The sequence below is a fragment of the Sphaeramia orbicularis genome, chromosome 11 (assembly GCF_902148855.1).
Source record: "Sphaeramia orbicularis chromosome 11, fSphaOr1.1, whole genome shotgun sequence".
NCBI classification, from domain to species: Eukaryota; Metazoa; Chordata; class Actinopteri; order Kurtiformes; family Apogonidae; genus Sphaeramia; species Sphaeramia orbicularis.
The window spans coordinates 56418319-56432927 of NC_043967.1; the positions used below are offsets into that span (position 1 = coordinate 56418319).

At 43.0% G+C, this 14609-nt stretch overlaps 1 protein-coding gene across 1 annotated transcript in view; it reads left to right on the top strand.

The window, feature by feature from the left end:
• LOC115428207 (venom phosphodiesterase 1-like) overlaps nucleotides 1-14609 on the top strand; it is a 130763-nt gene that overhangs the window by 77794 nt on the left and 38360 nt on the right. The window contains 3 exon segments of the mRNA XM_030147044.1: nucleotides 4104-4233; nucleotides 4561-4638; nucleotides 4890-5022. Coding sequence (XP_030002904.1) covers nucleotides 4104-4233; nucleotides 4561-4638; nucleotides 4890-5022 — 341 coding nt within the window.

Below are 14609 nucleotides of genomic sequence, written 5' to 3' on the forward strand. Positions count from 1 at the left end.
CTTTGTGTGTGTTTTCTTTATGTAACAATTAGGGATGTCCGATATTGGCTTTTTTGCCAAAAAACGATATGCCGATATTGTCCAACGCTTAATTTCCAATTCCGATATCTACCGATATCGCTGCCGATATATGTGGGATATTAAACTAATTTTAGGTAACATCACATATCTCCTGTCATGGAATTAACACATCATGCCTAATTTTACTGTGATGCCCCATTGGATGCATTCTCAAATGCAACAAGGCTTTTAAATGTAAACTCTGTCTGTGCACAGAACACATACTTCAGCTGAACTCTCTCCCTCCAGAACATTTTCCACTGAGTTGGTAGCCAGCACCAGCCTGTTTGGTCATTTTCACTCATCTTTGGAGGCTGACTGAAAATGTTGTGTTAGGTGTTTGATCTGTAAATAATTCTATGGACCTCTAGTTATTTATCTGTGTATGAATATATGTATGTATTTCTTTCCTATTCCAGCCAAATCCCACAGTGTCTTCCCTGTGTCCTGCTGACATTCTCCAGCTGAATCTGTTCTGTGTCCTCAGTCTGAATCTGAACTCACTCTAAACAGATGAACACTAGCTGTCCTTTGTCTGTCCATGTCCTGTGTGTCTGTCTTCTCCTTGAATGTCCTCTACAAATGTCTCTTTTCAATTTCCTCCTGTCTGTCATTTTCTCCGTGTCGCTCCGTGCCCCCCCCCCCCCCCCCCCCTTCATGTCGGACCTGAGCCGCTCCGTGTTTCCCGTGTCCGTGTCCGTCCCCTCACCTTCTGTTTCTTCTCCGTTCCTGCTCTAAATGGTTCTTCTGTAGCTCCATCATATACTGAACTGTCAGACGTCTGTCTCCATAATCATCTTTAAGGCTTTTGAAACTGTGTGCGGTTTCCTGCACAGTCTGCATTTCCTCATTCAGTGACTGACGCTGGATGCGTGCCATGGGATACGGAGACTCCAGTGCAAAACATTAAACCCGGTCCGTCATTTTTCCGAAAAAGCTGCTTAATATTTGTTTTGGACTAAGGGAAAGTAATTCACACGATCCGCACAGCTTCAACTACAGTATAACAGTGAAAACACGGACTGACGGAAAATCTGGTCATTGGCGAGAAAGAGTTAAGTTGTGGAAAAAAGGCCATATTATTTCTTTTCTCTCCCTCCCTCCATGAGTCTGTTACAGTGTGGCAACGCTACTGCACAGTTTTGAAAACTGCACATTTCTTTCAGCTACAAACAATGCTTCTTTTATGCGTCGGTAAATGCCGGTGAGATCAAGGCATTATTTTATCAGTTTTAATGATAGGCAAAAAAACCGATACCGATATTCACCGATATTACATTTTTATGCCAATATCAGGCCGATAATATCGGTGGGCCGATATTATCGGACATCCCTAGTAACAATGCATCCATTGTTCACTGTTCAATTGTTTTGTTTATTATTAACAAAAAAAAAAAAGGGAAAAACTGAAGTGTTGAGAATGGACAGATTGGTCATTGGTCACATACTTGTTACGTGACCACAATGTAATTTAAATGTATGTTGAATTTTTCTCAGTATTTCTAAATAAAAACCTGAGAAAAAAAAAAAAAAAAGGAAAAACAAATTCAGACATTACTTTAGGCCCGGCTTTAGTCCAGACCGGGCCCCTTTAAACTTCACTTATATTTCTATAAAAAAGCAGAAGTGCGTCGTTCATCCTGCTTTGAATCTGTCCATCAGTCTTCCACCGGTGCTGGTTCTTCACTTTCTTTCTCTGTTCAACCACAGGTCCACATATGAATGTTTACTCAGTTCTGCAGTTTTTTTAATCTCCTTTATCTGGACTGAACCCACAACAGTCCAGCCTGACCCAAAGTGCCCAGAACCTCCAGACCAGTCCAACCGCTGACATTCTGTTTTCATATGAGTTTATTCTTCTGCTTAGCAACAGTGGCATACTTCATATTAACCAATCATATTTAAGCTTAGTGCAGGCTGCTATTTAGATTTTTTTAACTGAAAATATTTAGGTATACAAGAAATATAAATTTTGAACAAACATCAAAATGTCAAAAAGAAAAAGCTTTTGAACAAATAAATTTTAAGAAATGCATGCATTTAAAGACACAAAGCAGAATAGACAAATAATATAAAAAAAATACATTATTTTATTTATTTATTTTTCACTTTAGTTTATTAATTCAGTTATATTGTATTTTTAATTCTTTCTTTCTTTTTCATTTCCTGTGTATTGTTCATTTCTGGGGAGTTATTCATATAAGGCTTTTTTGGCTTGTTTGAACGTTGTTTTGGATTTTTTTTTTTTTTTTTTTTTTGTATTTTCTCTTGCTGTTTTATGATGTACAAATTTATAAAATAAAAATAGTCTAAAAAAAAACAAAAAAAACAACATATCTAACAAAAATAAATAAATTAATACATCAGAGAGTTCAATGTATTTTAAAGAATTCTTTATAATTTGCCAGGGTGTGTGATGGACTGAGTACATAAACTGAACCCACATGCAAGACCCAGAGACGGACGTCAAAGTTCACAGTGTTCATTAAACACACTGTTAGCTGACAGTTCTCTGATAATGAACAGAATCTTGAGAACACAGAGTCCCGGGTTCTTCTCAGGGTTAGTGAAGCGGACCGGAGACGAAAACCCACAGTCCGGAACGGTAAAGCACGTCGGGAATCCGACTAGGGGAAAGCAGAGGGATGTCAGTGGCAGAAGCAGGTCCTACACGGGCAGGCAGACGGAAAGGCAACAGGACATAAGGATCAGGCTAGCTCACGTACCGTCGAACAGGCGATAAGGTCGAACACACGTTGAGTCGTTGGAGGCAGAAGCACAGACAGGGTTAGGCAAACAGGCAAGAGTCAGAGAAGGCAAACCAGGTCAAACACAGACAGACAGGATCCAAAAACGCTGGTAAGTATCTCACGAGGAAAATACGAACTGGCGACGGACAGGAGGAAACACAGGACTGAAATACACAAGAGGGAGGGACGACAGTGAGACACAGGTGGAACACATCAGGGCGGAGACAGGTAATCACACAGGTGGAAGGGACAGGAAGCAAAGACACCAGACATGACACATGAGGAGAACTGAACAAAATAAAACAGGAAGTGACAGACAAACACACAAGACAGACCAGACCAGACTGACGTCTGGTGGCAGACGTGACAGGGCGCTGGTGCTGTTTTTTGTTAAAGATAAATTCTAATGGTTTAATATGTTTTTCCAATTCCATCAGAAAGATTTTAAAATGTGGGTGTGTTTTAGGTACATTTATTTTTGTGTACATGAAATTTTCCAAATAAAATGATCAAATTTACTAGCGCGGCCTACTCTAAGTTAGAAGGACTTCCTGGACAGGTCAGAACTGACCTCTGACCAGAGGGGGGCGGAGCTCGTCTGTCAGTTTGACAACTGATCCATTCTCCACAAATTTTTATGTTGTTTACGCCTCCACGACAGACATAACTTTTGTCATGATTTGGCGCTATATAAATAAAATTTGATTGAATGATTGATAATCTCATAAAGTTTCATTATTCATTTATTTATTTATTTCGAACATGCAAAGAAACAAAATAAAACAAAACAAATTAAGACAAAAACAAACTAACATTTAAATGAACAAAATCTATCTTCAAACACATACAAGTCTGAATTTTGCAAAAGGAGTAGAAAGAAGAAGAAGAAACTGATTTAATCCAACCCCTCAGTGCTTTTACACCTTTATCATGAACTGAATACAAGAATCAAACAACACAATTTTCCTAATTTTAATATCGAACCACAACAGATACATAATGCAGTCATTGATTGATTATCAACATTTACTGTTTTTTATAATAAATATAAAAATTCCAGTCTGTTTTGTTTTATTTTTTGCTATAACTCACTGTTTTATTCAGTTATTACAAAATAATAATAATAATAATAATAATAATAATAACAATATAAATTAATGGACACATATTGAACAGTTCAGTTCATTTTCTGCCTCTTTTATTTCCAAACCCCATAAATCCATGTGTAAATGTGTGTGTGTGTCTTGTTCTAACAGTGTCCCCCCATGACCCCATGTGACCCCTGTGTTGCAGATGACCTTTGACCCTCTGCCTCCGCCGATTCCCGACTGTCTGAGACCTGACGTCCGTCTGTCCGTCAGCCCCCGCTGTGACCAGTACGAGTCTGCTGGAAACGTAACACCCGCCTTCCTGTACCCCCCCAGTACGCACCAGCACACAGCCACACATCAACGCCCCCCTCCCCAGTTTCCAAACCATGTCCCACTCCTTCTGGGACTTTGACTTTGTAATTTTTCACACTTGTGCCCCCCCACCCCACCCCTTTTCCACCAAATCACACTGTTTTCTTTGACACGTTTACTGGCAGCAGCCTCATGTGGGGTGGGGTGGGGTGGGGGGTGTTCCAGTACAGCAGTGTTGTTCTTCCGAATAGACTGATAATGACCCATGCACCCATGTCCTGTCCTCCTGGGGGGGTCTGGGGGTCTGGGGGGTCTTGGCTCATGTGTGTGTGTGTGTGTGTTTGCAGATCTGAATGACACTGTGGAGCAGCAGTTCGATGCCCTGCTCATGAGCAACGTGGTGCCCATGTTCCCCGAGTTCAAGAGTAAGTGGACACACCCACACATGGGGGGTTACCATGACGACACAGATACAGTCCCACCGGGAAATGACCTGATCTGAAAAAAAAAAACAAAAAAACAAGAAGATGATTTAGAAATAAGAAGTCTGAATTAAAACAGCTAAAATAGATCTAACGTCCATCCTACTCATAATCTAACTCCAGTTCAACACCTGTTTTATTTCATCTCCTTAAATGTTTATTCGTCCTTTTTCTCACTCCTTTCCTCCTCGTAGAAATCTGGGACTATTTCCACAACTCCCTGTTGATGAAATACTCCTGGTTTTACAACGGCATCAACGTGGTGACCGGTCCGGTGTTCGACTACAACTACGACGGCAGATACGACACTGCAGAGCAGATCCAGCAGTAAGACCCTGTCCCTGTCCCTTACCCTGTCCTTGTCCCTGTCCCTTACCCTGTCCTTGTCCCTGTCCCTTACCCTGTCCCTTACCCTGTCCCTGTCCTTGTCCCTGTCCCTGTCCCTTACCCTGTCCCTTACCCTGTCCCTTACCCTGTCCCTGTCCTTGTCCCTGTCCCTGTCCCTACCCTGTCCCTTACCCTTACCCTTACCCTGTCCCTGTCCCTTACCCTGTCCTTGTCCCTGTCCCTTACCCTGTCCCTTACCCTGTCCCTGTCCCTTACCCTGTCCCTTACCCTGTCCCTGTCCCTTACCCTGTCCCTGTCCCTTACCCTTACCCTGTCCCTTACCCTGTCCCTTACCCTTACCCTTACCCTGTCCCTTACCCTGTCCTTGTCCCTGTCCCCTTACCCTGTCCCTTACCCTGTCCCTGTCCCTTACCCTGTCCCTTACCCTGTCCCTTACCCTGTCCTTGTCCCTGTCCCTTACCCTGTCCCTTACCCTGTCCCTTACCCTGTCCCTTACCCTGTCCCTGTCCCTTACCCTGTCCCTGTCCCTTACCCTGTCCCTTACCCTTACCCTTACCCTGTCCCTTACCCTGTCCTTGTCCCTGTCCCTTACCCTGTCCCTTACCCTGTCCCTGTCCCTTACCCTTACCCTGTCCCTTACCCTTACCCTGTCCCTGTCCCTTACCCTGTCCTTGTCCCTGTCCCTTACCCTGTCCCTGTCCCTTACCCTGTCCCTTACCCTGTCCCTGTCCCTTACCCTGTCCCTGTCCCTTACCCTTACCCTGTCCCTTACCCTGTCCCTTACCCTTACCCTTACCCTGTCCTTGTCCCTGTCCCTTACCCTGTCCCTTACCCTGTCCCTGTCCCTTACCCTGTCCCTTACCCTTACCCTGTCCCTGTCCCTTACCCTGTCCTTGTCCCTGTCCCTTACCCTGTCCCTTACCCTGTCCCTTACCCTGTCCCTTACCCTGTCCCTGTCCCTTACCCTTACCCTGTCCCTGTCCCTTACCCTGTCCCTTACCCTTACCCTTACCCTTACCCTGTCCCTTACCCTGTCCTTGTCCCCTGTCCCTTACCCTGTCCCTGTCCCTTACCCTTACCCTGTCCCTTACCCTGTCCCTTACCCTGTCCTTATCCCTGTCCCTTACCCTGTCCCTTACCCTGTCCCTGTCCCTTACCCTGTCCTTGTCCCTGTCCCTTACCCTGTCCCTTACCCTTACCCTTACCCTGTCCCTTACCCTTACCCTGTCCCTGTCCCTTACCCTGTCCCTGTCCCTGTCCCTTACCCTTACCCTGTCCTTGTCCCTGTCCCTTACCCTGTCCCTGTCCCTCTGCACAGAGGTGGCACTAGACATTTCATTGTTCGTCATTTTGTCGGACAGGGTCGTAAAAATTCCATCATAACATATTATTATCCATCATTTCAGATTTTTATTACCTCCGCCAAGGAGGTTATGTTTTTACCAGGGTTTGTTTGTTTGTTTGTTTGTTTGTCTGTTTGTTTGTCTGTCCGTTAGTGTGCAACATAACTCAAAAAGTTATGGACAGATTTGGATGAAATTTTCAGGGTTTGTTGGAAATGGGATAAGGAAGAAATGATTAAATTTTGGTGGTGATCGGGGGTGGGGGGGCCCACAGGGGGGGCCACTGATCAGCCTTGGCGGAGGTCTGCGCTCTCCGAGTGCTTCTAGTTTTTTAATGATAATGAGCTATATTTAGTGTGTAATGTTCAAAAACATGTCAGTGATGCAGCAGCTGTAGTTGAACCCAACATCACATCACCACTGGTAGAATCCTGTCCTCCACTCTGAACTGCTGTGTTCTCTGGACACATTCTAAACTGTCACACACTGTCCAGTCCATGAACTGAGGGTCAGGGTTCAGCTTCTGTGAAGCACAGATCTGCAAACAAACGGACATGAAATCTAATAGCATAGTAAAGGTAGAACATGAGCACATAGAACACACCAAAGGAAAGAAGAACTGCAGGAGGAGCTGCCTGTCCTTCATCCTTCACTCCATCAGTCCCTCTGTTTTATGTTTATGTTTACGCATTTGGCAGACGCTTTTTTCCAAAGCCACTTACAGGGAAAACCAATTAAATCACTCAATCAATCAAATTTAATTTATATAGCGCCAGATCACAAAAAGTTCTCTCATGACACTTTATACATAGTTGGTCCAAACCAGACTGAAGCCAATTTACAGAAACCCAACAGAATCCTCCAGGAGCAAACACTAGTGATGGAGACAGTGGAAGGAAACAGGACCTTTAACAGCAGAAACCTGGAGCAGAACCAGACTGAGGAGGAGGGACGAGGGACAGGAGCACATGGGGTTAAAGAGAGAGAGTAAAGAAAAAGAAAAGAGAGAGAGATAGAGACAGAGACTGGGGGAGAGGGGGAGACACATGGAGGCAGTTGAGGATAAGTGAGTGGCGATGACGAGGGCAGGAGAGAGGCAGGACCACCGCAGCAGGTCCAGAGATGATCCTGGAAGAATCTGTGGTTATCCTGGGAAAAACCTTATTAGAATATTTAAGATGGTTTTCACCACGTTTACCGATGACATCACATTTACTGGAAAGAACTGAGGAGGTCTGCTACAGGTGGACTAACTGGACAGGGTCTGCTACAGGTGGACTAACTGGACAGGGTCTGCTAAAAGTGGACTAACTGGACAGGGTCTGCTACAGGTGGACTAACTGGACGGGGTCTGCTACAGGTGGACTAACTGGACGGGGTCTGCTACAGGTGGACTAACTGGACGGGGTCTACTATAGGTGAACTAACTGGACAGGGTCTGCTACAGGTGGACTAACTGGACAGGGTCTACTACAGGTGGACTAACTGGACAGGGGGTCTACTACAGGTGGACTAACTGGACAGGGTCTGCTACAGGTGGACTAACTGGACAGGGTCTACTACAGGTGGACTAACTGGACAGGGGGTCTACTACAGGTGGACTAACTGGACAGGGGGTCTACTACAGGTGGACTAACTGGACAGGGTCTGCTACAGGTGGACTAACTGGACAGGGTCTACTACAGGTGGACTAACTGGACAGGGGGTCTACTACAGGTGGACTAACGGTGAGTCATGTGACTGTAGTACCGCTGTTGTATTCAGTGTAGTTGTGAACAGTGGTTCTGTTGGTTCTATACAGGTGTTGGTTCTATACAGGTGTTGGTTCTATACAGGTGTTGGTTCTGTACAGGTTCTGTTGGTTCTATACAGGTGTTGGTTCTGTACAGGTGCTGTTGGTTCTATACAGGTGTTGGTTCTGTACAGGTGTTGGTTCTATACAGGTGTTGGTTCTGTACAGGTGCTGTTGGTTCTGTACAGGTGTTGGTTCTGTACAGGTGTTGGTTCTGTACAGGTGCTGTTGGTTCTATACAGGTGTTGGTTCTGTACAGGTGTTGGTTCTGTACAGGTGCTGTTGGTTCTATACAGGTGTTGGTTCTGTACAGGTGCTGTTGGTTCTGTACAGGTGTTGGTTCTGTACAGGTGCTGTTGGTTCTATACAGGTGTTGGTTCTGTACAGGTGCTGTTGGTTCTGTACAGGTGCTGTTGGTTCTGTACAGGTGTTGGTTCTGTACAGGTGCTGTTGGTTCTATACAGGTGTTGGTTCTGTACAGGTGCTGTTGGTTCTATACAGGTGTTGGTTCTGTACAGGTGTTGGTTCTGTACAGGTGCTGTTGGTTCTGTACAGCTGTTGGTTCTGTACAGGTGCTGTTGGTTCTATACAGGTGTTGGTTCTATACAGGTGTTGGTTCTGTACAGGTGCTGTTGGTTCTGTACAGGTGCTGTTGGTTCTATACAGGTGTTGGTTCTGTACAGGTGTTGGTTCTGTACAGGTGCTGTTGGTTCTGTACAGGTGTTGGTTCTGTACAGGTGCTGTTGGTTCTGTACAGGTGTTGGTTCTGTACAGGTGCTGTTGGTTCTATACAGGTGTTGGTTCTATACAGGTGCTGTTGGTTCTGTACAGGTGTTGGTTCTGTACAGGTGCTGTTGGTTCTATACAGGTGTTGGTTCTGTACAGGTGCTGTTGGTTCTGTACAGGTTCTGTTGATTCTGTACAGGTGCTGTTGGTTCTGTACAGGTTCTGTTGGTTCTGTACAGGTGCTGTTGGTTCTGTACAGGTGTTGGTTCTGTACAGGTGCTGTTGGTTCTGTACAGGTTCTGTTGGTTCTGTACAGGTGCTGTTGGTTCTGTACAGGTGTTGGTTCTGTACAGGTACTGTTGGTTCTGTACAGGTTCTGTTGGTTCTGTACAGGTGCTGTTGGTTCTGTACAGGTGCTGGTTCTGTACAGGTGCTGTTGGTTCTGTACAGGTTCTGTTGGTTCTGTACAGGTGTTGGTTCTGTACAGGTGCTGTTGGTTCTGTACAGGTTCTGTTGGTTCTGTACAGGTGTTGGTTCTGTACAGGTGCTGTTGGTTCTGTACAGGTGCTGGTTCTGTACAGGTGCTGTTGGTTCTGTACAGGTGCTGTTGGTTCTGTACAGGTGTTGGTTCTGTACAGGTGCTGTTGGTTCTGTACAGGTGCTGGTTCTGTACAGGTGCTGTTGGTTCTGTACAGGTTCTGTTGGTTCTGTACAGGTGCTGTTGGTTCTGTACAGGTGTTGGTTCTGTACAGGTACTGTTGGTTCTGTACAGGTTCTGTTGGTTCTGTACAGGTGCTGTTGGTTCTGTACAGGTTCTGTTGGTTCTGTACAGGTGTTGGTTCTGTACAGGTACTGTTGGTTCTGTACAGGTTCTGTTGGTTCTGTACAGGTGCTGTTGGTTCTGTACAGGTGCTGGTTCTGTACAGGTGCTGTTGGTTCTGTACAGGTTCTGTTGGTTCTGTACAGGTGCTGTTGGTTCTGTATAGGTGCTGGTTCTGTACAGGTGCTGTTGGTTCTGTACAGGTGTTGGTTCTGTACAGGTGCTGTTGGTTCTGTACAGGTTCTGTTGGTTCTGTACAGGTGTTGGTTCTGTACAGGTACTGTTGGTTCTGTACAGGTGCTGGTTCTGTACAGGTGCTGTTGGTTCTGTACAGGTTCTGTTGGTTCTGTACAGGTGTTGGTTCTGTACAGGTACTGTTGGTTCTGTACAGGTTCTGTTGGTTCTGTACAGGTGCTGTTGGTTCTGTACAGGTTCTGTTGGTTCTGTACAGGTGTTGGTTCTGTATAGGTACTGTTGGTTCTGTACAGGTTCTGTTGGTTCTGTACAGGTGCTGTTGGTTCTGTACAGGTTCTGTTGGTTCTGTACAGGTGTTGGTTCTGTACAGGTGCTGTTGGTTCTGTACAGGTTCTGTTGGTTCTGTACAGGTGTTGGTTCTGTACAGGTACTGTTGGTTCTGTACAGGTTCTGTTGGTTCTGTACAGGTTCTGTTGGTTCTGTACAGGTGCTGTTGGTTCTGTACAGGTGTTGGTTCTGTACAGGTGCTGTTGGTTCTGTACAGGTGCTGTTGGTTCTGTACAGGTGCTGGTTCTGTACAGGTGTTGGTTCTGTACAGGTACTGTTGGTTCTGTACAGGTTCTGTTGGTTCTGTACGGGTTCTGTTGGTTCTGTACAGGTGCTGTTGGTTCTGTACAGGTGCTGTTGGTTCTGTACAGGTGTTGGTTCTGTACAGGTACTGTTGGTTCTGTACAGGTTCTGTTGGTTCTGTACGGGTTCTGTTGGTTCTGTACAGGTGCTGTTGGTTCTGTACAGTTGGATCCTGTTACAGAATGTTTGATGCCTTGCTCACAGACAGAGCAGTGAACCTGCAGCAGGTTCTGTTCACAGTGCGTTCTTTGGTAGATTACCCTCCGTATTTTAATCTGTCAAAATGATGGACGACCTTCAGAATTTTCCGTCATTTAAAAAAAAATCTGTCAGTGATGGAATATTTGTGGTTAATGCGACCTGTGCCCTGGTGTCAGGGTTCAGCTTAAACCCATGTGTTTGTGTGGGGGGGGGTTTCACGCGTGGCCTTCAGGGTGTAACACCAACATCTCGATAAAAGGTTTCGTAGCCGACAGATGTGCAGGTCCACGCAGACGTTTCCCGTTAATTCACAGGTGACTCATCCCTGGTATTTGTCATAATGGTGCTTCTGTCTACAGGTGTCATTTTTTTCATCATTTCTCCTACTGAGGAATTCTATAGATGTGACAGGTTTGGATGTTTGTTTGGTTTTTTTGAGCCCCTGGTACAAATACAGTCAGCATGTCCATCTGTCCATCTGTCCATCTGTCCATTATTATGCAGTTTTTTGGAGCACTGATTGGAACATTGATTTTGTTGTTTTTTTTTTATTCATGATTGTTTTTAAATGTTCTTCCTCTAAATGTCTCTAATATTTTTCCTGCTCTGACTGTAAATAATCATTTTCTTCCTAATCTGATCATCTACTTTTGTTTTTTTTGTGTGTGTATTTTGCTCATTACATTGCTCTTTTCTTCATTTTTGTTCACTTTTTATGCTTGTGCTGGTAATTTTTATTAATTTTGTTGCTGCTTTTGTTCATTTTACTTTTTTTTTTTACTAACCATCTACTTTCATCACATCTAACTGAGAAAGAAAAAATGAACAGAATTTGACAAAATAATCAACAAAATGAATAAAAATCACCAAAACAAGTTTAAAAAAAAAGACCAAAATATCAACAAATCAAACATAAATGAACAAAAATAAACAAAATAATAAACAAAATGAATAAAATACTCAAATTGATTTCTCTCAACATTGAGCTTTATTTTTTATTTTTTTAATTTTAAATGTTCTTCCTCTAAATGTCTCTAATATTTTTCTGCTCTGACTGTAAATAATTATTTCCATCTACTTTCATCACATCTGACTGAGGAAGAAACATCTACCATTAAACTATAAATAAATATAGATGTTTGTGTGTGTGATCCTCCTGAACAGGACATGTGACAGCTGCAGACATGCTGTGTCCACAGGTTTATGTCCATAGAGTTGACATAAACGTCCTTCAGTGAGTCATCTCTATATTCTAAAAGTGAAGTGGACTCCGTACACAGCTGACTGCTGCAGTTTGTCACACTTCTGTAATTTTGGTCCAGGAACACACTCGTGAAAACAGGAAGTTGATCGGACCAATATTTTGGGAGATGTTAGTAGTTTTGGAACACAACAGCTGTACAAATGCCAGAATCATAGAATCATCATTGAAGTGGGTTACCTAGCAACAGATAAACATTAGGGCCACGTTGCCATGGTGCAGAAACAGACATGTTAGCCTAGAGGTTATTCAGCTGAAAATGACAGAGGAATTTACCAAGAAAGGAGAGGACTGAAGTGGATCAGAGGATCTAGAACCAGGGTTCCCACAGGTCAACACCACAGTTTAAATGTTTCATTTCAGATCCGTTTCATCTGCATTAGATCAGGCTGAATATTATCGTCCATTCGTGTCATTTTTCTGCAGTCGATCAGTAATTAATCAGTGTTTTAATTATGGTTTACAAGTTCATTTCAGTTCATTTTCTGTCACTGTTGTGTTAAAGTGAATCTCTTTGGGTTTTGGACTAAATGATGCTTCACAGATACAATAATTCATTTTTGTAGAATAAAAAATAATCAAAATAACTAAAACAGGACAGAATACAGTAAAATCTACCATTAAACCTTAAATGAATATAGATGTTTGTGTGTGATCCTCCTGAACAGGACATGTGACAGCTGCAGACATGATGTGTCCACAGGTTTATGTCCACAGAGTTCACAAACATCCAGATTTATTTACAGTTTAATGGTAGATGTTTCTTCCTCAGTCAGATGTGATGAAAGTAGAAGGAAATGATTATTTACAGTCAGAGCAGAAAAATATTACAGACATTTAGAGGAAGAACAGTGAAAATCAAAGTCAGGGAGAAAAAAAAAAAAATCAACGTTGAGAGAAATTTATTTATTTGTTTGTTTGTTTGTTTTATTCATTTTTGTTCGTTTATGTTTGATTTGTTGATTATTTTGGTCTTTTTTACTCATTGACTCTGAACACTCAGGATCCCAGACCTCCTCATCTCAGATCCGTCCTCTCAGACTAGAATTCAGTCCAAACCGTCTGTGAGTCATTTTACAAACAAAGAGAAGAACTGAACCAAACGAACCAATGCACTGATATCCATCCCATAATATAAAACTGTATTCTGACATTAGTCCTTATTGTTTTGGATCCCAGACCGCTGTTAGAACACAAACACCTGGATTCACCTGGGCTGGGTGTTTTTGGTTTTTTTTGGGGGGGGGGTTGGATAGTTTTTATCTTAGCGGCCGACAGACCAAAAGCTCCTGTCATCATGCAGCGTCTGTCGTCCGTTACAAAACTTTCAATCATCTTCTTCTCCAAAACTACAATTCCAATTGACGTCAAACTTGGTCTACAGCTTCTTTATGATGATGTCAACAAAAGTTAGTGAAATTATTTGGATCCAGATCTGATTCTGGATTTGGTGCCACTTTGAAAAATGTTCCCATTATAACAGATAGGAAGTGGGTTGATCCAATAAATCAGTATCAATGATATCAAGATGGAATTTGACTTTTTTACACATCTGATTGAATATGAGCAAAACATGGGCTATTTCTGTAATAGAATAAATACACAGAACTGGGGGAGAATAAATGGATCTGGATACATTTCCCAAAGTTTTTAATTAGGCCGGTAAGATACAGGGACATAGGTCCTATTTTTTTGTATGGTTTTTGTATGATTTTTAGATGTTTTTTTAGATGATTTTTAGATGGTTTTTGGATGGTTGTTGGGTGACTTTGGCTGTTTTTTGGGTTGTTTTTGAGTGGTTTTGGGTGATCACAAAAGAGCACAAAAAATATTTGAGAAACTAGAAAAGCACTCGGAGAGCGCAGACCTCCACCAAGGTAGATCAGTGTGCCCCCCCCCCATCACCACTAAAATGTAATCATTTGCTCCTTGTGCCAGTATCAATGTTTACTGAAATTTTCATCCAAATCTGTCCATAACTTTTTCAGTTATCTTGCACACAGACAAACAAACCAGCGTCGGCAAAAACAGAACCTCCTTGGTGGAGGAAATTCAGAGGTACAACATTTAAAATCATAGACATGGATAAAAAAAATCAATGTTGACATAAACTGAGTCCAAACCATCTGTGAGTCATTTCAGAAAGATAATAATTGAACCCAAATGGACCAATGCACTGATATCTATCCCATAATCTAAAACTATTCTGACATTAGTCCTTATTGTTTTGGATCCCAGACTGCTGTTAGAACACAAACACCTGGATCCAAGGCGTCCACGGACTTTAAAGTTCCCTTTACAACCACAGTACACTTGGTCTTATTCCACCGAAAAGACAAGAAATAACACGACAAACTGATGAAGATGAATGAGGATCTGAGAGGAACTCCATCAGACCACTGTCCTCTGCATAAATCTGAAAACACTACAAATGCAATAAAAGCACTTTTAAATCATTTACAGCAGAACAGCCAGTGATGATGAAGCACCGCTCTGTGGCTTTAGGGTCGGTTTGTTCTTACGTACTGACGACAGTTCATGGAGGTGGTCTGCCTTGTTGTCTGTGCTGTTGAAACGTCTGTCCCTGACATGATTTAT